This window comes from Pogonomyrmex barbatus, unplaced genomic scaffold (genome assembly GCF_055798465.1).
Source record: "Pogonomyrmex barbatus isolate J1 unplaced genomic scaffold, ASM5579846v1 scaffold8, whole genome shotgun sequence".
Lineage (NCBI taxonomy): Eukaryota > Metazoa > Arthropoda > Insecta > Hymenoptera > Formicidae > Pogonomyrmex > Pogonomyrmex barbatus.
The window spans coordinates 2,919,540-2,943,892 of NW_028297182.1; the positions used below are offsets into that span (position 1 = coordinate 2,919,540).

General features: G+C 47.2%; 1 protein-coding gene across 1 annotated transcript in view; it reads right to left on the minus strand.

Annotated features, from left to right (window-relative positions):
• Positions 1-24,353, minus strand: part of Glut4EF (Glucose transporter 4 enhancer factor) — an 87,388-nt gene that overhangs the window by 19,653 nt on the left and 43,382 nt on the right. Inside the window, exons 3-5 of the mRNA XM_089084276.1 lie at positions 16,222-16,436; positions 15,657-15,964; positions 13,166-13,228 (exon numbers count right to left, since the gene is read on the minus strand). Of these exons, the coding sequence (XP_088940402.1) occupies positions 13,166-13,228; positions 15,657-15,964; positions 16,222-16,436 (586 nt within the window). The remainder of the gene's footprint in view (positions 1-13,165; positions 13,229-15,656; positions 15,965-16,221; positions 16,437-24,353) is intronic.

The following is a 24,353-nucleotide window of genomic DNA, read 5'->3' on the forward strand; positions in this document are numbered from 1 at the left end:
CGTGAACCGAACAGTTCCTCGATACAATACGTATCGGGCGGGTATTGAATACATGAATGTTAAAATAAATAAATCAGACACTCCGTCGCATACCGTTTATATTTAAATCTCGATTAATAGTAACGCCGCCGTGCGTTCTGCGTTTCGCGGCATTGATATCACGAAAATACGCATCGATGCTTTAAACGGATCAAACATTCGTTCGGCAATAATCGTAATCAGCGTGCATTGCGCCTATAATGCGTGCCGAACTAATAAGGGACCGAAGTCGTTACCGTTCACTGATTTTGATCGTGTCGGCCGGCGCGTTCGATAAAACCATATTTTTTTTTTTTTGAAAGACACTCGTGTATGTGCTTGTATAAAACCAAAGAGAAAGAGAGAGAAATGTTTATTCGGGTCCGCTTATCAGCGGCAAGGCGACAAAATGCGAGTGCGTGATGTTTCCAAACTCGTCGGATATTCCGATCCGGCGCGTCGCTCGCATATCGGGCAAGACAGGTTCAATAACCGACTCAAGGTCACGCGAGGGACTAATTTTATTGCGTAAAATGAGAGCCGGTGTACGATAGCCGGCGAACTTTCGGTTATCCGCTCGGTTATCGCACGCTCGCGCCGTAAAAATTAGTATAGGTCCGGTTGCGCACCAACATTATTCGTCATTAACTGTGATCAAGTCAATTTTCTTTTCCTATCTCGTATCACAATTGGAAACAATTCAAGCTATTTAACAGCTAGAAAGTACAATTCGTTAGATAATCCGTTTATTATATCTTTTCGTTGAATCTTTCCTTAAAAATCAGTCGACCATTTTAATTTTAATTTTAATTTCCTTACTTTTGTGATGTAAAATTTTAATTTTTGCTATTAATTATATAGAAATGTTTTCCATTTTAAATGCTATTTGCGACGGTTAACAAGAAATAATGAAATGATAATTCACGCGGATGTAAAATACATGCGATTTAATCATTATCATTAAATCCATTTAATCGATTGAATCCTAGAAATTAATACGCGCGCGAAAAGTCAAATACTTAACAATTAATCGCGTGACATTGACATTTCGCGCGAGAAACAGTTAGATTTGGGCTTCGCGCGGCAGGAGGGAGTTCCTGCATGCGCTTGAGAAAATAAGAGGCAGTTGATTTTGTACGCGTCAATTCGCGCGCTTGTTTACTCAATAGCGAAGTGTTAGCGTGTTTATGTCTACGTGCCATGATGCTACGCACGGTCACGAGAATGCGCCATATGCGAATTTACGTCATATGGTATAGTTGAATATTTTAAAGATGTAGTGTTTGTTTCGTGTAAACTCGCGAAGCTTCGCAGTTAGATATAATCGTATTTTTATTGCAACAGCATGATAATGCGGTAGACACAGTTCTTTCTCCCCCCCCCTCTCTCTCTCTCTCTCTCTCTCTCTCTCTCTCTGCATCTATCTCCTGAACTTTATTACAAAAATACCGCAGACATAAAAAGTCTTTGTTTATCCTAACAGCACGCTAACCCCATTATCCAGTTATACACTAAACACAATAAGAACACTCCCACGAAACGTGTCGCAATTGTAATTACAGGCACCGTTTCGAGGCATCGTCGCGTTTGTGCAATCCTCCTCGCGGACGCGAGGCCCCTTACGTCGAATCGATTGCAGCGAGAGACGTAAGAGATTCGTATTACGCGACCCGTAATATACATTCGGATTTCGAGTGTTTCGCGTTAATCAACAGGACGATCCTCTATCGAAGATGCCAGAAAACGCGAATCGTTCTCCTTCACATGATTTCCCTCGCGACAGTCGTCTTCGCCATCATCATTTGTCTTCGTACCGTCTTGTATTCACAAGACTCTTCTCCTTTTTCCTCCTTCTCCTCAGATGGTCATCTTCATCCCGAATTGGGACACGGTGTCATTCTGTAAACGTTCAAGACCCGTATGCATCAGTTAACGCGAAACGATCGTGAAATGCATTTGTCATCTTTCCTTTCTTCTTCTTTTCGTAGATTTCCGATGTCATGTGGATTTGAATTTCGCGTTGAATCATACGAGATAAGATTCATGACCGTTAGATTCGATTCGTCAAGTGGTACCGCGACGACAAGGTCAAGGTCGTTACTTTCGCGAAATTTCGCACCGAGGAGTGTGGGTGGGTATCGGACAAGCTTCAGTTGGCCAATCGGTAATGCCAGCCGGTTGAACAAAACGCTGGAGAATAACCTTACCCTAGGGCAGGACTATCAACTCTGCGGACTGATCGCGAATTATCGGGCTTCTCCTTCTCTCTCTTCCACTCTCTCTCGTTGTATCTTTCTTTTATTGTCGCGGCAATTCGTTATCATAAATCTCTTGTTATTGAGGCGCATGACGAAACTCGGTGTTATCTAAAGATGTGCACGTCCGAATCTTTAAAAAAAACGACTTCTTATCTGTCTTGCAAGCCGAATCGAAACGTCAACGTCTCGATTTAATAATCGTGCCGGCTTTCCTAATTCCATTATCTCATTATCCTCATTATCTGAATAATTATCTGAAAATGTAAATAATTATTCATTTGATAAACGGTTAATTCTCTCTCCTATTAATCATTTTGCTGCCCGTGTTACTTTCAATTGCGCTTTCAAGGATCTCGCCGTGTATTACTACTCCCGTCCGCCAGTGTCCCGTCTCTTCCTCTCGTTTCCGCTTTCCCGATTTTTGCCCACTTCCGCATTGCAAAATTGCATTATTATTTGCTACAGTTTTTAGACACGGTCTTGCTATTCACATCTGCGTACCGACGCGCCGCATTGTAAATCGCTTTGTGACTTTCAGCGTAACGTAACTTTCGCAGAACTGGACTTCTCTGTTTCCCTTCCGTCCCCCCCCCTATCTCTCTCTCTCTCTCTCTCTCTCTCTCTCTCTCTCTCTCTTCTCTCTCTCTCTCTCTCTCTCTCTCTCTCTCTCTCTCTCTCTCTCTCTCTCTCTCTCTCTCTCTCTCTCTCTCCTCTCTCTCTCTCTCTCTCTCTCTCTCTCTCTCTCTCTCTCTCTCTCTCTCTCTCTCTCTCTCTCTCTCTCTCTCTCTCTCTCTCTCTCTCTCTCTCTCTCTCTCTCTCTCTCTCCCTCCCCCTCCCTCCCTCCCTCTCTCTCTCTCTCTCTCTCTCTCCCTCTCTCTCTCTCTCTCTCTCTCTCTCTTTCTCGTTCTCTCACCCACGATCGGTGAACGGCTGCGGCTCTGGCAGTGGCGCGGCGAATCAGCTGGGCACGCACGAGCGGAGCTAGCGCGGCCGCTTGAGCGTGACAGCGCGATTGATTCGCCGGCACTGTCAACGGCCTTGCCAACGCCGTAGACACACCGGTTCTCCTCGGCTTACCCAAGTTGAGCAACCACCGAGTGGGCGCGGCCCACTGTGTGTTAGGACCAGTTTACAGTTACGTACTTTGCGCGCGCGTATAGGAACGACGTATTCGCAATTCTTTTATCGCCGGGCGCCGATCGCGCCGAAGGCGGCCGAAGGCACAAGAGAAACGAGACGGACGCGAAACACGATTCTCACGGACATTCCGGACTCGTTCGCGTTCTAGCATCGGTCGCCTCTCTTCTTCCCTATCTTTATCCGGCTTTTAGGCGTACCGGCATTTTCAAAAATGCCGCTCCAAAAAGTCCGCTCCAGAGACTTTTCCGCACATCTCGCGGTCGAGCGAAAGTTTGTCTTATTTGCCGCGTCATTATAGCTCTGACGTTTCCTCGTTTTATCGATAAATTTTGTAAAAAGGTTAATCGGTTATTTGAGCAACTAATGAATTATCGCGAATCGTACCGTAGGCGATTCGAATGGCACTCGTACAATTCCTGGAGAACCAAGTGACGTTGCCGTATTATCAGCCGTACTTTCATCGATCATATCGCTCGGACGGTGGTTTCACTGTGGTGGACTCGGGGAATCGCGAAGGAGATAGATGACTTTCCGACCCAAGATCGATCCGGGAGAAAGTTACCTGCAGTCTACGCCGATGTCGAAACGGCTTATGTAAAACCTATAGCCGGTTGACGAGCTTAGTCCGGGAATTAGCCGCGAATTCCGTATCTCGGCTTGGAGGAGAGGGGAGAAAAAGGGGGAAAAGAATCGTGCTCTTTGTGCCGGGGCGTCGCCGTACGTACGTTTGTTTGCTGAAAAACGACGATAATCGGCGAGCAATATCGCGATAACGTTGCTATCCGTTTATCGGGAGCACTAAACGGTCAATAAGTGTTTGTCTCTCACGGTCGTATAATCCCGCGAATAATGTGTCATCTGATCGCCGAAGATCCCGTACGTCGCCTCGCGACACCACCGACGATCGGCGATCGACGATCGGTTCTACCGGAGCCCTTAAATGCTTTAATTACTTTAAGATACTTTCACAGCCTCGAGGTCAAGGTAGAGCACGCGGGAACGGTCGATACGGCACTCGCGCGCGGGCGCAGAAAGCCTCCCAATTATAGCGTGGAGCATGGAAGAGTTTTCAAATTTTTTTTTTTTTTTTTTCCCCCAAAAACAAACACCACGAAAGCCCCCCGCTTGCTTCGGCCGCGCGCGCGGTTATTGCGGAAACGCGCTTTGTCTTGCTCGTTGCTCGAAACGATTATAGAGAGCGATGAAAGGGACTCGAACCCCGACCGAGATACGCGCTATTGCGCTTGCGATATAAAATTCGCGTCCTTGAATTTAAAATAAATGTCGCGCTACGATAGACCTAGCTGTCATGAGCGTCTCTATTATTAGAACGGGACGCTGCGCTAAACCGACGGGAGTCATCAGGCACGAGTTACGAAATACCGTCGAGACTACCCACGATCCATCTGCATGGGGAAAAATGAAGAGAGGAAGGGAAGAAAGAGAGAGAAAGAGAGAGAGAGAGAGAGAGAGAGAGAGAGAGAGAACGCAGAATCCTCGTTCAATATTCCCCGAATTTTTACCGTGTAATTAAAAAAAAAAAAAAGGAAAAAAAAATTCGGATTGAAGATAAGTCGCTTCGTATTTCATTCGAACAGTTTACACGAGAAGAACTACAAAAAGCACTTATGATTACACGATCTTAAAGTGACGACCACGTGACGTGACGAAACTCATCTCGCCTTTTTCATTAAATCAGTTTCTCATTAAAGCAGAATTCTCTGAGAGGACAATCTCGAACGGTCTCGTGTCACGATTGTGCAAACAGCGGCGACGACGTACTTTTATCGTGAATTCTGCGTGCGTAAAAAAAGGCAGTCAGGACCTAGGACAACGAGCGGCACGGTAGTCCGACCGGCACGGCACGGTATCTTATCCCCACCGACGGTTGCCAGCTGAAATTCGCGATCGTGCGTCCTTGACTCTCTTCCCGGCCAAAAAGTTCTAACAACGCGCGAGAGAGAAAGAGAGGAGCGCAACGTGTCTAACATTGACTGCAATAAAGAGCTCAATGCTCCAGACGTGACGTCATGCTAATAGAAAGAAAGCTAAAATAATTGAGCATCCTAACGTCAATGTTAGTAGGTTACCGCTACAGTTATTGATAAAAAGAAGATTTATATTTTTACCTGATACCTGATATTATAATTAACGATTATTTTTTATGATTATTTTTTTTTTTATAATGCAATATATATACAATATATATACAATATGTATACTGATTAATGTGATATTATCAATACACGTGGATTTGAACATGAAACGCAGATGAATTTTACAAATTGGCTTTTTAATAATTATAATTTTTATTATCTCATTTATCGAGATTATTATTATTATCATACATACTACTAACACCGTGTTGTAAAAGAATTCTTAATTAAATTGCACCCTGTAGTGCTACATTGTGCAACTTGATGGAAATCTTTTTTGCATGTTTCGAAAGCCTCGGTGCCTCAGTCGCAAGCGTCACGAGGGTAAAATGCAAAAAGTAATCGATCGACGTCATTAAGGCGTATCGTGTGACGGAAGGAAGACCTCTCCGACTATTTCAGCCAGTGACGTCACAGCCGTCGCGCCGAGAACTTTATTATCAGTCAGGCAGCCGTCAATCTTACGTTTGTCGAAACTCTTCGATGCGACGGCGGTCGCCGCGACGAGACGTACCTGCGTCGACAGCAAATCCGGAACGTCTGTCATCGACGGAATGACAATTCCGCTCCACCTACCTACCAACCTACCAACCTACCTGTCTACCTACCTACCTACCTACCTACCTACCTATCTACCTACCTACCTAATATGACGTCCCTCCTAATGACCTCCGTGAACTATTTATACATATCCCGCGCTCAATACCAACGCCGGCCGGTAACGGTATCCCAGACAATTGTATTTTCGATTGTATTTTCGCCGATGTTTTACGCACGACGACGACGTACACGTCGTCGCCGTAGGAATCCGAGTCGCGCGCGGAATCCCTAAGTTTCGCATACGCACGAAATGGCATGGCGCACAGCCAAGAGCGGGGGGGGGAGGGGAGGAGAGGAGGGGATCTCATGTGTTTCGGGTGAGAACTTCCGATGTGTGAACACCATGATTGCAGTTTCTCTCGTGCGATAAGAATGATCCCGAATTCGTGGAATTCGCCCTTCCGTCGTTCCGTGCGGGATTTAACTCTCCGCGAGCGAACTTTGTTTCTTTCGCGAAAAGGATCTTGTCGAATATTCGGATTAATAAGAAAATCCTAACGGGCTAATAATGGCGTGCATATTTTATCTCTTTACATACATTTCGGAATTAATGTGAGAAGAAAAGAGAAGACGGTACGTTATATTGTTTAGGTCACAGAGGGCTGGACGGTATAACGGAGAACGATCAATATTCGTCGAAGTTAATGGATTGAGTACAGGACCTGCCGAATTGATTAAGTGAAAACTCGCCCGTATTGAAAATGGTGGCTGTCTTTTCTCAGTCCTGTTTCCTAGTTGCTAATACGCTTTCCTATTTCGGTCGCAGGGGAAGCCGTTCTCTGGTTATCCAATGACTGTCACATGAAACAAGGTCATCGAGACCGCAGTCATTGAAGCTATTCTCAAAACTGTACTGCTAAGATTGATGTGGCCTTTCAACGAACAATATAGAATACGTATACGACGCTGCTTCCTCAGTGCAGTCCTTTTTTTATTTCTGACCGTGACCTTGGACGGGGATATCCCGATGTTATTTCTAGGCGAAAATCTCTAGCGAGATTGCAGAACGTGCCAAATTCAATGCCAGAAGTAACTCAAAACTCGAATGTCGATAAGAACGTCGGATCGAGATACGATTTCACCTTATTCCGCTCGAATACTCGAACGATCTCGAAAATTGAAATACTTAAAAATTGCCGCGAACGTATGGAAATTTATTCCTACTTCTCGAAACAAATCTAGCTCCAGATTTATCAACATCGCATAAAGGGAATGACTAAATTTGACTTAATCCCGAAGGCGAATGAAAAAAAAGTAGACGGATCGATTGAGTTTCGAGCCATTAAAGTTAGGATCGTAGCGGTAATCATCGCGCTTCGAGAAAACAATCAATTACGCGTTATTACGGCGAGAATTAATAACGACGCGAACAAAAAGAGAAGAAAGACAGCGGCGAGCGTTTCTTACGTACGTAACGTCGATGTCATGGTCGCTGACTTATGTCATGCGATGCCTTCAAGCGCCATCATGCGAACAGAATCATTCCGTTTGACATTTTGTTATAAAAAACGTTCGCAGCTGATAGCGACAAAGCCGCCAGCAGACTCGGGCTGAAACGATAAATTCTCCCATAACGATACGCGGAATCTCCGCTCGTTATTATTTCATTATTACTTTCCGAGAAGAGACGGAGATCGCGAGTTTGTCGAATTGCTGTTATAGAAAAACACAGGATCGGGAATTCATATGATTCAGAAAAAAAGAAAGAGAGAGAGAGAGAGAGAGAGAGAGAGGGGGAGGGAGAGAGGGGAGGAAAAGGAGAGTGCGTTTTCTTAATTTTTATCGAAGAATTTCTATGAGCATGAGCGGTGAGTTATTATCAGAAATGATATAATCAGAAATCATACTGCCAGGCGATGGCCCTGACTCTGCACGCGCGGCAGATAATATCTGTAATCGGTGCAACGCGAGCGGGACGTAGCGTGTGCGGAGAATACGTGTTTCTAACTCGGCACGCGGATATTTCTAATCAATTTCATTTTCGTCCGCGTACAAGCCGCGTTATTTAACCGCGTTATTAACAGCGTTATTAACCATTGCTTTCCCATTGCCTCTCCGAATCGATCGGTTCCTCTTTTATTACCACCGGCTAGTTCGTGGTAGTCAACGCGGTTCGTGAAAGCGGAATTGCATTCGCACGCGGATAAATAACCGCTCGTAAAGTTGGAGCGGCTTCGACCGCGGCTTGTACCGCGACGATGGAAAAGCGCCACGCGGCTAATTGCGTCCGTTGTTTGTCTTTCCGAACGAACGTATACGAAGATCAAGAGCGAGAGGACGGAAGAAGAGAGAAACGATACGAAAGGGTACGGTTACGTCGAGTAAGGCCGGATTTCTCGCGGCCGAGAGCCGCGGTTGTTGCCGGGCGCGCGGAAATGTGTATGACGGACATTACGGCTAACGTCAAGTTTACGCAACGCGTATTACGTAAGGCGGACGAACGTGTCAGTATATACGACCCGCGCGGCCCAGAACTCGCGGGAGCACGCACGCAAATGCCGGCACTACCGACGCACGTTTCGTCCGATACACGAACGCTTTTTCAAGTTCGTACGCGTCAAAGAGTTCTTTCTCACCTCGACGACCGCGCAATTCGCATGATTCACTTACAAGTTACTTACGCAATGCAAAGATTCACGCTGCACGGATGAATCTAATAAATAGAGAGGAAATAAGATGCAAATGATAATATTAAGCGAAAAAATAGATATTGCATGAGAGATTTAAATTTTATAATCGCGAGATAATTCGAGATGAAAACGGGAATCACAGATAAATCTATTTCTTTGAATAAACACGTTTTTCTATAAAATTCTATTTTAGTGTAACATTTAGTATTTAGTGAATAATAGAATAATTTTATGCGTGTAACCGAAGGAAAAAATTTTTACGGTATTTAGATAGCAAACAAAAAATAATTTTCCCAAGGAGAGTTTTTTTTTTTTTTTAAAGAAATCTTATCTCTTAAAAAAGCAAAGAGAATGGAAGGAAGGAATCCCCTTTTAAAAGAAAGAAAGGCTTTCCTGAGAGATTTTCTTTCTTACCAATTTCGACCGCAAGAGACATCGGACTTGCTTTCTATCTGGACAACAATAGAAATATATTGTGATATAGCCGTGAAAGTAGTAAAGACAATATCTTTTCGTTTAATCACTGAATATTAAAATAATTTTATATAAAATAATAAAGTAAAATTCAGTATTTGAAAGAAGACCTTGTAATATCGTATATGACTCTTTTCGTAATGTTTGCGGACGTCAATTTGCAGAGTCATTCGTTTGCTCGCGTATATCCTTCGATCCAGCTGGGATTTATGCTGGCGAGTGTTCCCTCCTCTTTAAATTCTACAGGGGATCATTTCGAACTGAAATAATGACATCGTCACGGAAAGGTACATCGCGTGTCGTAATGACTTGAACGACCGCGAGAGCAGCCGTATCGTCACGTATTGCGAGCGATAATCGGAAAACTTCGTCGCGGTATCGCTAGGAAGATCTGCGGCGAGCACCAGACGGTATGACGACCGTCCGAACATCGGAGCCGACGGTCAAGGTCCGCCATTGGGACACTCGTGCGACTCGTGCATCTAGCCGGCAAAACCTTGGTTGGGAAAACGGCAGCACGCGGAACTAGAAATAAATCTTCTGTACGTTCTCCGCTCACGCTGCACACCAACGTGCGCGCGCGCGCGCGCGCGCACTCCTGCACGGGCGTGCACGCGCACGCCACACACACACGTCCCCCCCCCCACACACACACACACACACGCACACATCTGCATACACTCACGCACGTATACGTATAGCACACCGATATTATTTCGCGCGCGTGCAGTCAGGGCCACGGTGACCTTAACTACCTTCCTCCGCGCACCTCTATCTCCCCCTCTCGTTGTTGGCCCCCCGTCCTGCCCCACCCTGTCCCCGCGCCGCCGAGCGATGCCGCATTCGAGGGCATCGGGGAGCGCGGACAGGGGACGGGGCACGTGCCGCTCGTGATGACGTCACGTGGTGTGCACTGCGACGCGATGCACCAACGGCGCCGCCGGTAACTCGCGCGCGCGCTACCGCTTCGAGATCTAGGTCCATGTGCAGGCGTACGCCGAGACGGGCGAAGATATCGCGGCGCGTGCGCGGCGTTTTAATAGAATTTGGCTCGCGTCGGCCGCAATCCGCATTTTTTAAGGATTCAGCCTGGACGTCCGGCACGGATGCACGCGCGGCTTTCGAACGATTGCCGCTGACGTATTTGCGCGTGGATCTCCCAGCCGTTCGGGAAAGACCGTTCGCTTCAGATCTCATATGTCGTTAACTCCGATGATAATGCAGCCCGAATTTAGAAGAAACGTGCGATTTGGTAAAGTCGCCTCGTTCATCCCACGCTTGACTCGATCGAGCGATATCTAAAAGCCACATATTTATAGGTTTGGCTTTTACAATCCTATGTTATCGTTGCCCTCACGGGACCTGTCATCTGACGCTCGTCCGAAAAAAAACCAGTTTCCGCATGTTTTCACATTGTTTGAAAATCTGAGTCCACGTGCGGAACGCGCGTGCCTGACCTTTCGATGGAGTTCAATTCGTGTCAATTGCAATCTTCATTTTTGAAAGATTTTACTTAGGAGTAACAAAAATGCACATGAGTGAATATCAGTAAGGAGATTTTGACTCGAGCCATCGTCAGAAAAGCGAATTTGATTTTCTTTTTTTTTTTTTTAATCGATATATATTCTTTATTTAGAGAGATATGCTCTAATTTTTTTTTCACCGACTCATTCGTCGGACAATTCCTTGGAAATTGTCATATTCATCAGCGAGTTTAGCCGAGCGATCGTGATCTCACGCCTGTGACGTTCGATCGAGGCCGCAGGCACGTGACGGAGACAAAGAAAATCTCTACCGGCACGAAATGCACTCAATACACACCCGTTGATACATTCGCTCGACTACGGCACTGCGCACGTGGATGCGCGTATATATGCACGCGTGCGCGCACGACGAACACGCGAATGGAGGGTAAGGGGGAGGGGAGCGAGAGATAAACGGAGGACAGAGAGGAAGCGTAGCACTCTGTCGCACTCTGTCACACTCGTTACACAATGCAATAGACTCTGCTGGAACTTCCTGACCGTCCCTCCCTCTCTTTTTTCTTCTCTCTCTCTCTCTCTCTCTCTCTCTCTCTCTCTCTCTCTCTCTCTCTCTCTCTTTATTTCCCTGCCGGTATCGCTGTTCATGGATGCCGATATGGAAACAGCAGCATCGTCTCTCTCTCCTATCTCGATCGAGTGACCTTTCTCGCGATGACGAGCGCGCTAGGCGATGAGAGAATCTAGGGAACAACGCCGACGACCTTGGTTGCCGTGTGTTCGCGGAGATATCATCGAGCCGGTCAATTGGGTCAGGTGCGCCGATACGCGCGAGCCTCAGGTAGGGTGGCCATCTTTCTCTCGGGTGCGACTAGGATGACGGGGGGGGGGCGGAAAACTGGGATGTTCCCTAGTTATCAAAAAACGGGCGAAATGTTTGCGTATATTTTCCTTATCGGGATTGCCTCGTAAAATTATTTTCCTACTCGCTGAGCGTAATCAAATGTGCATTGATAATAGCGGTATTCCGGCTCGAAGTTCTGAAATTTTAATAAAGCAAAAGGAGATGCGAATAACAATGCGAATAACAATTGCATCTTTAATCGTACGTTGAAAATAACAAAATTGGAAGAGGAGCGGCCCGATCTAGAAAATAGGAAACGAGAAGGGAAAAGATCCGTGCATCCGGCGATAGGAAAATGGGACACGTTCCTGGCCAGTCCAAGTTACACGAGTGTCCGCGACTGAAAGTCGAAACCGCGCGTGAATTAGGCTTCGCAAATTACAACGGCGGGCCTGACCGGCGCTCGTCGTCCGGCGTCGCGAATGACGCGCATATTTTCGTCTGACGACATCATCGACGCCGATTGAATCGAGATGAATGACTTTAAACGGCGGCCGCTCGCGACCACCGGTGAAAGTAGGAACCTTCAGTGTAAACTGGGTTACGAATAATATTGATCCGAGAGATGGCGAAAGAGAGAGGGGGGGGGATGTAGTGCTGGCGGCGGCGGCAGCGGCGGCGGCGACAGTGGTGGCGGTAAGTGATGGTAGTAGTGGTGGTGGTAGTGGTGGTGATGGTGGTGATGGTGGTGGTGGTGGTGATAGTAGTAGACTCGAGCCGCGTTTGTGCACGTGGAGACTGCTTGCCCCGTCAACGATTCCATGCTTTTCGATAACGAGACTTCCTCGTGAGTCGCACCCGTGACTTGCGACCGTCGACCGCTGACGCTTTCTAATCGGTGGAGGTCTTTCCCTCCCTCTTCCCCCCCACCCCCCCCCCCCTCTTCCGTCTCCTCTTCCCTACTTTCTCGCTCTTCAGATATCGATGGATTGCTACATTTCGAGATAATTTAGAGGAAAAAATAACTGTTGTTGCGATGGGCACGCGAGATTACTTATCTTTCTCTCTCTACTCCGTATTACGCGCATCCAACGCGAGTCAGATAACAGACGTAGTAACAACAAAATACGTCGAATGCAAATTGCATCGCGAGATGCTTTCCTCGCTGCGCTTTTAAGATCGTTAGAAAAACATCGACCGCAAAGGTGCCACGTACACCGCGAGGGAAAGGAGATAATCGAATAGAATTGCTGAAGAGATGAAAGGTGTAAACAAAAAAATGCAAATACTATATAATAAGCTCTCTGTCGAAGCATATCTTTTCTACGAATTCGCGATAAGATGTAAAGTTGCATGTAACGTCATGAAATGCGACTCGACGCCGCGCGCGTGCAAAGTACCCGTCCAATTCCCGTTCGACGTGATCGCGGAAAATAGCTCGACTGGCTGCTATAGGGTTAAGAAGGAGTCGCGCTCGCAATTTCGCACCTGCGAGATTTCCGCGAGCGCGTGGCAGCGCGGCGGCTATCCAATTACGCGGAGAACGGGCGGAAATCGGGCTTACCTGTTCGCTCTCGAAAGTGCTCGGCTCGGTCTCGATCGGGTCCTGGTTGACTTTCGCTCGAATCTGAAAAAGCCATAAAGCAAAGAGGCAGGTTTAGTCCGAGTCCGGCGCGGTCGGTTGAGGGTCTCAACGCGCTCATCTTAGCGGCTATTTCGGGAGCGGAACGCGGGAGCGGATCGCGGCCATTCGGCCGCCCCGCGGAGGGCCGCGCCGCGATTTCCCTCGTGCGGGCCGGCCGAAAGCAGCAAAAGCGCGGCGCTGCCGGCGTACCTAAGATTAGCGCGGGGCGATAATACCTCAAGGTCCGCGTCTTGTTAGCCGCGTCTTACGAAATACCAAAAAATCGCATGCGCGCGTGTGTTTACATCCTTGGCTCGGCCGGCACGGGCTTATGTCATCATCATGCGCGCGGGCTTGGCACGCACGACGATGACGGCCACGACGAAGACGACTGCGACCCGTCTCCGTGCAGGCCTCTTTCGCCTGCATCTCTGACCGGTCAGGGACGTCGCACGATGTTGCCATCGCGCCAGTTGTCGCCGGCATGCGACAACTGGCGCGATATAAAGCCACGAGACACCCGAGGCACTGGTGACTTACTTGCCAGTAATGTAACGTGTAAAATAACCTGTCCGCGTGTTGCACAAAAATATTCTGCATCTTTCTCCGTTTCAAGGAAATTTTTGAGGTCGTTTGATTTAAATGGGATAATCGAAGAGTCGAAGAAGATATGAATATTTACGTGGAAAATGTGTGAGGCCGATTAACAAAAAAATATGAAATATCCATATTCAAAATATATCCATATTCAGAGCGAATGAAATGAAATTTCATGGAAATAGACATTAATCGCGAAATATTTTATTTGTTAATTTTTTTTTTTGATAAATCCGAATTCTACTTTGATAGATCGCGGAAATTAACGCTCTTTAAATGAAAGTTGTTGATCCGAAGATGACAAGGCTCGTTCTCTTTTTGACTCTCTACGGTACGTCACATGGAAATCGGCCGCGTTACGTTACGAAACGATCGAAAGCGACTTAATTTTCACTGGCTCGTTCACTCGAAAAGAGAAAACTAGTCTGCCATCATCTCGAAAACAACGCCCGTAACTCGTCAACGTCGATTAAGGCTGTCGAGTTCGCTCGTCGTGTCGATCGATCAAAAATATTATTCTTTCGCAGTATTTCAGAGACCATAAGAGACCTTTCGTTCTGTCACTGTGACACTGAACCGGTTTTTTTTTAAATCATACTACAAACAACGTATAAGAACAAGGGATCAAAATCTTAAGTGCTCGATAGAAACGGAATTTGAAACCAATGTAATTTCGGCAATGTTATGGAATATTGGATCGGCAAAAATAGTTTCCGATACAAATTCTCTATATTTATATATATTATTCGCGATAAAAGGTTACGACGATTGTCGTAAATTGCATTCTTCGTCTCATTGGATTTTAAATTCGTGCCGAAATTGCTATTATTTCTTCAATTTCTTTCAATTCCGCGTGTAAGAAATACGAGAGAGAGAATCCCGAGAGGAATTCGATCCAGATCGGACGATTATACACACGCAATGTGCAACGTGCTCACCCTGATGCCCCACGCCCCGATCGTCTTACGCAATAGACTTGTCATATTTGTGCGCAGGCGTTGGCGGTTAATTAAGCTACCACGTACGCGGACACGGAAAGAATTAATCATGGAGACGCAGCGCCTCGAAGGCCACGATTTTTATCACGACGAGCTTGTATTCCCCATCGCGAAGGTTGCTTGAATGATATGTTAATGTAAGCACCACGGAAGCATCGTATTTTACGTTAATGCGAAAAATATACTTTTATCAATGCGCGTCAAAATCTCGCGGCTGTGGCAGCTTACGCGTAAGAAACACCGACGTACAAATCGCGAAACGTTGAATTCATAAAATTTCGAAGCTCAAAACGTCGACGGATAATTGGAAGGCGCGACGAAAATTCTACGACGTGCCGCGGAACGTCAAACGCGACGGTTAATAAAATTGATTTTCACAAAAATCATTTGTCTTCGTCCGAGAGACTTGGCAAGCTGAATTGGGCGTGCGTTGATGCGAGAGAGTATTATTCACGAGAAGATTAAGGTCAATGAAGACTTTTAGAGACGACGGAGCTCGAGGACGGGCTCGAGCTGTTGAGAAAAGTAGCGCGAACACGCGACTCTGAAAACTAGTTTCAAAGGTCATGGCGGCGGTTTGCGATAAAGAGACGGCGGAAGTCGCTAATGCTTCGCGGGATCGCGAGGGTAAATAGGCTTCCCCGAGGTACGGCGACGTGTTAAGCGGCCGGAGGAGAGCGCGCGTTTCAAAGTTTCGATGGATTTCTGGAGATTCCAGAAATTTCCTCGTTCCGATTAGCGCATCCAGCGAAACTTGTCGCGCGCCAACGTGGGATTATCGACGTCGTCGTCGCGCCGTTGGAGGAGGTGAACGAACACCGGAAAAGATTACTCACCTTCTTACGTGGATGCTGCTCCTCGATATAGTCGGGCACTATTCCCTCATCTAGCGTGGTCGAGCCCGGGGTGCTGCTCGACGACGAGCCGGACGCGTTGTAGGGATAATGCGGTTGATTGTGCGAGGGATGCGGGGCCGCCGGGCACGGGGAGCTCCTCGTCGGTACACCCTCCTCGCTGAGAGGCGGGCTGGGGGTGCCGCTTCGCCAGGAAGCCCCGCTGCTGCTGCTGCTGTTTGACATACCGCCGACTCCCGGTGAGCCGGCGACCATGCCGCCGCCTCCGCCTCCACGACTCCCCCAGGAACCTGTCGCGAAGCGAATTTATTTTGGGATCATCGCGGATTAATTTGAACGATTTCGATTATTTTTCATTATTATTTTTTTTTTTTTTTTTTTTTAAGACTCGGTTACTTGCGAAATAAATTGATTGATGAATGTAGAGCGAATTATTATTAGAAATAAGAAAATTACAAATGATGAAATAAAAAAAGTTATCATATGCCGGTATTTTCCGCAAGTGCTCTGTACGAACTGTCTGAGAAAAATGTCTGAGGCGCCATACCGTAATTATATTGGCAGTGAAGTGGCGGGGGGTTGTGAGGACTGTGAGGTGAGCATGAGAGCGACATAAGGACCAGGGCGGCAGCGCATTCGTCCATGCAATCACCGCGTTCGTTGACGCGACAACCCTCACGTCCGCAGAGCCCCAACCTGTCGCCCCAACCGCTGTACGTCCGTTCGGAATCATTGTTCGAGCTTGGCCGTCGTTTCCTGGATCTGAAATATACATTACCACGTACTATAGTATCTCATGTGCGTTATATACCGTATTACGCGTACGTCCGCGTATACGCCGCATATACGTAGCTTATTCAAATTGAACTTACGATTACCCATCCTACTACTCTCAAACGCAATCTCCATTTTCGCGATGGGGGCAATTAAAGAGTTTCCGATTTTCGACGACGTTCGATTAATCGAGGAGAGAATATTTCAGGCTCTTCTGAGCGTGAAACACACGTGTATTCTGAAAACGGACATCCGCCGCGTTCTCGACAATCGCTTTTTCAGTGGAAGCAATTAAGTTTTAGGAATCTCTCGCGATACCACGAAGACAGAGACGGCACGGAGAGGGATGGGAAGGGGAAGGGGGAGAGGAGGGAAGGGAGAGAGGTCTACAACGTCCCGAGCCGTCGATCTCGGGCCGGAGATGGCAGCGGCTTTTAAACGGCAAGTCTTTCGCGACAGAGTACATTGTGGTGAAACGGGCCCGAAGTAATTTCCTTGAGAGCCCCTCGTCGAATAACAACGTAGAAGATAATCGACGCCGTGGAGTTACGCGCCGTGTTTCTGGAATTACGTTTTCCTGAAACTGCATAAAATGATACGTTCTCTCCGTCTCTCCGTTTCACTTCGGGGGGGGGAGATCGCGCGGCTGTGTACCGTACCGTAATACCCGGTGGCAGGGAATCTATAAGCCGACATAGTCACTTTTCCAGGAAAGACTATAGATTTCCGCGTTAATACTGCACGTGGAATATGGTGCCATTCGCATATAGACGCCCGCGCGCAGCGTCGGCGTCGTTTGTGTTTCCTCCGCGATTACGAGTGCTTTCTCCGGACGGAGCGGACGGAGTGACCGAGTGTAAAATGTACGTTAAGCGGAAAATCAAGATCCGAGAGATCCGCGGAGTCCGCGACGCGTCGTAATCTTAAGAGGGGAAACTTACGAGTTGCAAATTGCAAATTGGATTGCAAATCGCTTCTTATTTCAATAATAATATTCATAGCTGACGTAAAGTCTAACGGAAGAGAAAAGATTTTAACCTCTGGAGGAGATAAACCTCTCTCTTCGCAAATTGTCGCAAATGTATCGAGATAGCAAATAAAAAAAAAACGAAGAATAGAAGCAAGAATAGAAGGGTTTTATCAATGTAGATTAACTTTAATCTCGGCTTAAATCTATTCTCAACCTTTTTCTAATTCTTCGAATTCGAAAAGGAAGAAAGGCAAAGTTAAACCGGAGATTAAAGTTAATCTGTATTGGTAGAAATGAACGTTTAACTCGGGGATCCCCCGAGTTTAACATAAATCGCATAAATTTCGTATAATCGAACTTTTTCCAACGTCGAGAAGAATCGCGCATCTTTCCGCGCGAAGGCGGCGCGTTTCGTCGCTGCTGCGGCTTTCTAGATGATTATCGCGACTAGAAGTAGCGGGCTCTCCCAGGAAGGGTGGTGTGCGGGCCCTCTCGAGCCTACGTCGACGCGAAGGGCAAAGAACGTCCAGGGAGGGGGTGCGAAAACAACGACGTAGCCAAGGCCGCCGCTAAGCCAGCCGTTCCACTCCCGGTGCCTCGAGAGTCGAAAGTGAAACATAGAACGCCGGCCGGCATAGAGAATGACGCACGTACCGGAGCCGGTATTTCGAAAGCAACACCTTCCAACAAGCACACACTTCTGCACAGCTGTCCCGTGTACTAACCGTTATATGTGTCGCGCCACTTAGAACGGGCGAGAAGCCAGGCGAAGGTTACTCCTTCAAGCCGATGCAATAACGCAGAAACGCCTCTCGGGTCTCTATCGAGACGAGGGATAGATAGATAGACAGATAGATAGATAGATAGATAGATAGATGAAGCATTTATTATTTTATAGGGCGAGCCCTCTAAGAACATAAAAAAGAAAATTGAATCGGTGAAAATAAAAAAAATATAAAAACAAATACGTAAATTGTGAGAGAAAAAAGTGAAATGAAATAACATGAAACGAAAAAGAATAAAAAAATATAATAACGAAAACAACATATAGAGAGAGAGAGAGAGAGAGAGAGAGAGAGAGAGAGAGAGAGAGAGATGTGCGATAAATGAATATCGCCAATTAGACAACGATCGCTTCGTTTCCGCTTGAAATTCCAACAGTTTCTCGCGAGTCTTCGCCGCATTTTTCATTTCTCTGACTTTCCCGTTTTTTTTTATCTCTCGAATTCGCGGTACACTCGACCGTTGCTCGCTAATTGTGTGAGATTATGATCGCCTCATGATTGCCGCGGAAGCGGCAAATTCAAGGAGTTTAATTGGAAGACGGTGTAGAATCGGCGTGAGGGGAAACGCGTTTATTTTTGAGGCGAAGCCTTTACCGTTACCGTTTTCCGGTAAATATACGCGGATTACGGATGATACGTATTGAGGTATCGAGACTCGAGGATAATCAGCACACGACGGTAGTATACGTTTCTTGCGCAGAGAGAATCCGCAAGTGATTCGTCCCGGAGTTGTCTATTGAAAACAAGAAGCGACCGCCGGAAAACGCGTCGTTTACCGCTCGCTTCGAACGAGCTTCGTCCATTTACTGCTTGCTTGAATCGGAGATTTTTATCTATCCCTTAATCCCTGCTATTCTCCGCTCGCGTCCTGTGCACGCTCGACTGATGTCCGCGTTTCAAATGCGATTTCAATCGTCAACAAATTCACTCCACCCTTTTTTTTTCTCTTGCTGCATCGCATTCTCTTGCGCGGAATTTCCGCAATTATTATCGTACCCGAAAATTGACAATGAATGAAGTCAGACGGAAAAAAAAAAAAAAAAAAAAATAAGATCAAGATCGCCGGCTTATGAATTGTTCTTTTAAAGGGGGATACGTGGGTATACACGGCGCTGGATTCTTTCAGCGAACCGACATTGAAAATTAACATATAAAACACTATACACGCCTACCAGTCGGTTCGTTACGAATACACCGTCACTGTATTATGTAATACCGATTATTCACGATTATCTACCGCTGTAATATCAAGTATTAGGCAACAACAACTCCGACACATAATTGAAAAAAAACATATCTTAATAAACGCGCGGTATAAATAGATAAAGAAAAAAAAAATTGACGGTCTGAAAAAAGCTAGATCCCAACTCGTCGAGATATATCCTCGTTCGTGGGCGCGAACGAAACCGGAAGTCTCTCGACCGCGGCCGCGTTTCGCGGAATTTTACAATAACGAGGAGGAAAGTAAATTGCTTCGTCACGGTCTCTTTTACTCGTCATTACGCCTCTTTAGATTTACGAATCGGCCGAAACGCCTCAAGGTGGGCCGGGACCCAATCTTTTGACATTCCTCTTTGAGTATCGCGTGCAAATTACGTGCATGGCGGCGAGGAAAAAAAAATTGGGCCGTGAGAATTGAGGTTTCGGCCGAGGACCTTTCCTTTCCTTTCCTTTCCTTCACTTTGATTGCATTGTCGATCGTTAATACAGCGCCACTTGACGAGTATACTCGCGTCCATAAGTTAACTAAGCAACTAAGCGAGCGCGATCGCTCTTTATGTTCCGTTATATACCGGGTGTACGATAGTAACTACACTTGCGCTGCGGCACAAACCGCGGCACATTTTCCGAATCTAGGAAAATCTATTTGTGCCCGACAATTCTGAATCGACAATTAGATACGTAAAATTAATTTTTTTTTAAACGATTAGTAATATGATTATGTTGACACAATATCTTACTGAATTTAAATGTTATATTAGATTACATAATTGTGCTATATTTAAAAAAATTTGGATCGAAATATGTATCATATGCACAAACTTTCAATGTAACTTCTAAACTAATAATACTTCGCATTGTTAAATATTGTACAATAATATTAATCATCTAGAAGCCATTTAAAACGATAAACTTTTGTAATGAAAAATGAAATGCAAAAGATTAAAAAATATTAAAAATAAAATTTCAGAAAAATTGTCAAACAAAATTGTCAAAATATCTTTTTCATTTAGAGAGAATTTCATTTTTTTAATCGGGATTTTTTTCTATACAATGCAAAGTTTGGTCAAACGCAAAGTCTAGATAAAATTCTAGATAAAATTTTTTAGTTTAAAAATTTCTCATGTAGAAATAATCGGTATTTACCCATTAAAACGTATTATATCGTTCTCTACACGTCTATGCGAGCTTTTCATTCATTTCCATAATTTCTTTTTTAAACGTCGGATATGCCGATAGCTTTAGAAAATCCAAAGGAGAAGTTATGCGTTCCTCGATAGAAATCCGTTATTCGAGTGAGTACTCCGCGCAGGTAGAGCCCGAGGAAAGCCATGGTGACCATAAAGCCATTAGCGGAAACGGGTAGCGTGGCACGGCGTATCTATCCGCTATGCGGCCACGCTACGCCGTCGCGCCGATACGTATCGCACCTTCTGACAAGTCAATCGTCGAGCTCGTTGATGGAAATCGTAAAGTGGTACACACGTCTGCAAAGCCGACGTGCACACGCGGTGCTATTAGCGCCGTGACATAACGTTACGCAACGCGATCAGTTGGAGGACGAGCGCGTGAGTTACGCGTTACTCGCAGCGACAGATACATGGGCCGGCCGGTTTATGGATCGTTAAACGCACGTCCGCCGATTTCTTTCCTTCCTCTTTTTCCCCCGATCGATTGTCTCGGGCGCAGAGAGAGAGAGAAAGAAGAGAGAGAGAGAGAGAGAGAGAGAGAGAGAGAGAGACTCGAGATTCTCGAATCGCGAGTCGTCGAGTTCGCCTCTAAAACAACGCGCGCGTAACGTAAAACGTAGAAAGCCTATTAACGGTTCTCCGTAACAGCACATACGAGCGTTGTTCCCGAGCATCCGTACATCCGTAGTTTCGAGTTCGAGTTCGCGTAAAAGAATGCCCGCGAGGACTTTTCTCCCCCGTGACTACGCGACTTCGGCGAGCTTGGAGCGATCCGAAGCATTGCTCCGTGAAGCGGTTTTACGTCAGTCGCGATTTTTCACGTGGAAAGTCGCGTGATAAAGTAATTTTCCATGCATGCCGGACAATTGAACGGACGGACGGACGGACGGACGGACGGGACGTACGGACGAACGGACGGAGGAGGAAGGACGGCGATGGCGCGCGCCGCGACGTTCGATGCAACGCGCACGGACGATCGATCCCGCCGGAGCGCGCGCTTTCGCGCTCGGAAATACAGCCCGCGGATCCGGGACGTTATATAGGTCGGGAAGCTTGTTGATCCGTATTCGCGGCGCGGTATCCCCCGCCGCGGGGTAACTGGGTCGCTGAATGTTTCAGCGCACGCAAAACTAGGTTACCATCCAACGGTGCGGTCCGATGGTGCCCGCGCACGTGTGCATGCGAGAGGGGACTCTCTCGTTTCGCGCCGTTAAGTGTCGTTCGCATAAGGATTAATGTGGCGTCGTTTGACGACGCGAGAGAGATGCGCTTAGCCGGCCTTGTCTCTGTCCGTTCGAACCTTAAAAGTGAAAATAATTACGTCACATCGCGATAAACCGGGAGAAGGGGGAACACGCGGTGTTGCGCTATTTATAAACGCGGACCAGCATACGAATTTTTATCTCCAACGGCTGTTTTGATTTTTTTTTACATTTCTATCTCCCCCCCCCCCTCTTTTTCTTTCATCCGACACGCTTTGCAAGTAACGTTTTCCCCTTCTCGCGGAGAAAACGGCCGGGAACAAAAATTCAATCCGTCTAACACGGATTATTATTTTTCGCATGAGCAGCGCGCGCGCGAGACCGCATCGCTCGTACTCGACGAGAAACGGCGATGGAAAGCGCGCGTACAAGCCGCCCGTGTGTGGAGCATCGGCTTAACATCGCCTCTCGTTAATCGCGCAACGTCTCTCCTTCGCATGGGAGAAGCCATGAAGCGGGACCGTGCGAATGCCGCGCGGGCACGCGATCCAAGATCCGCGCCCTCCTTAAGCCCTCGCGTGTGAGGGAGAACGACGCCTTCCCCCCTTTCGCGGAAAGTGGCGACGGACAGCGCGATGGATGGATCGCGACGCGCGGCTCTCCTCCTGGAGAACGCCGGGAGCAAGGCCGGCGGGGAACGCGCGGCACCCTCGGGAGAAACGACGACGTTGACACACACACACACACACACACACACACACACACACACACACACACACACACACACACACACACACACACACACACACACACGACGACGCCGGGGGCACGCAGGTACGCGGATGGGGGGGGGGGTGATCCAGTTTCCGACGATATCCGGGTTACGGACTCGTGTAGCGGGGGTCAGTCGCGTTAGATACGGGAACGTGGCAACCGGCTGGCCTATATCGAGCGGCCTGATTTCGCGTCAGGACAACCCGGCCAACCTGATTTCAACTTCGCCGGCCTCACTCGACGACCCAATTCCCCGCTTTATGTTACGGGAACGCTCGAAGGACTCGGCCCCGACGTCCTTGTGCTAGAAATCCATTTTCGCCCGTAGGGCACGCGGGAAAACTGCCGCTTCGCCCGACGCCTTTCGCGGGAGTAAATTCGAAACGCGCGAATTTCCAGCGAGCCATCCCCGCATCGCCGGGACGACGATGCGCCTCTCGTCGTCATTTTTTTCCTCGCGAAAAGGATGAATTGGAAATGACAGAATTTTTTCCTGGTTGTTTATTTCCCCTTTTTTTTCAAAGACGCGTAAAAAATATCGTTTACGAAGCTACATATACACTAATCACCACTGACCTCGAAAATAATCAATTTTCCAGGAAACCAGTTATTGATGTGATAATAAGGAGCTCAATGTCAGGAGCTCAATGTGATAATGTAAAAATATGGAGCGACTGTAACCTTCGAGGCAGAGCTCGGCTAAAGTTGAATGCAATTATAAGCGTCTGCATAATACATGAAAATGCACGAGCGTGGAATAAAGGTTGCAAATAAAAATTTTTTTGAAAGCAGCTCTATATTTGATGTGTGTTAATTTACATAATTCGTTCCGTTGTATTCGCGTTGCAATACGCGATGCTCTCCTCCTCAAAGGTGGCAAAAAGATTCGATAATACCCTTCGACGTTTGCTGCCGCTAATTCGAACAAGCTCTACTTTAAGGAGTTTGCCAGCGAGAAAACACACTCCAAAGCGAGAGCTAGGCGAGAGATACTGTTATTGTAAACGAGGAGTATTCCCTCTCGTTTCAAAGTAGACTCACTTAATGGCGAACAAGAGATCGCTTTATCCGCCCCGGCGGTCCCTAAGAAAAGTTTCCCCGGACAAGGTCTTCGCATCTCTCTCACACTACTATGCATGCGACGTGCGCACGCTGAAGTTACAGCTCTGTGTTGGTGCACGTGTAACGGTCTCGTTTCATTGTCCCAGATTCGGCAGATCTAGGCTAGACGGCAACCTACCCCTTGACCGAGCGCCATGTGGGAAAAGGATCGAGAGCCGTGCCAGGAAAAATTCTCCTCTACTGACCTCATCCATTTTCTTGTCTCTTCCCTCTTTTTTTTTTTTCTCTTTTCTCACACTCCTTTTCATCGGCTCCTCCTTCCTCAACAAGTAGCGACCCGGTGTCGTGACCGCGCAAATGCAAGGTGCCGTGTAATACGGTGACACGAAGCGGAGAGAACGAGAACGAGCGGGATGAAAACGAGAAGCGCGTGTACCCCTCCTCTCCGTGTACCTGACCCATTTATCCGGTGCGCCGGTAGGTACGTAGCTGTATCGATCGACCTAGATCCGCGGCCCCCCTCCTCTCCCCCCCCCCCCGGCACGACCTACAGTTTGTTTGGCCACCTTAACCGCCCACCGCCGTCGCACATCACCACCGCCGTCTCCGACACCCCGGAACATCCCGTCGCAAGGCATCGCGAGGCATCGACGCCTGTCGCGCGCGTCTCCTCATCTATTCATAAATTTTCTTAGGCGCGT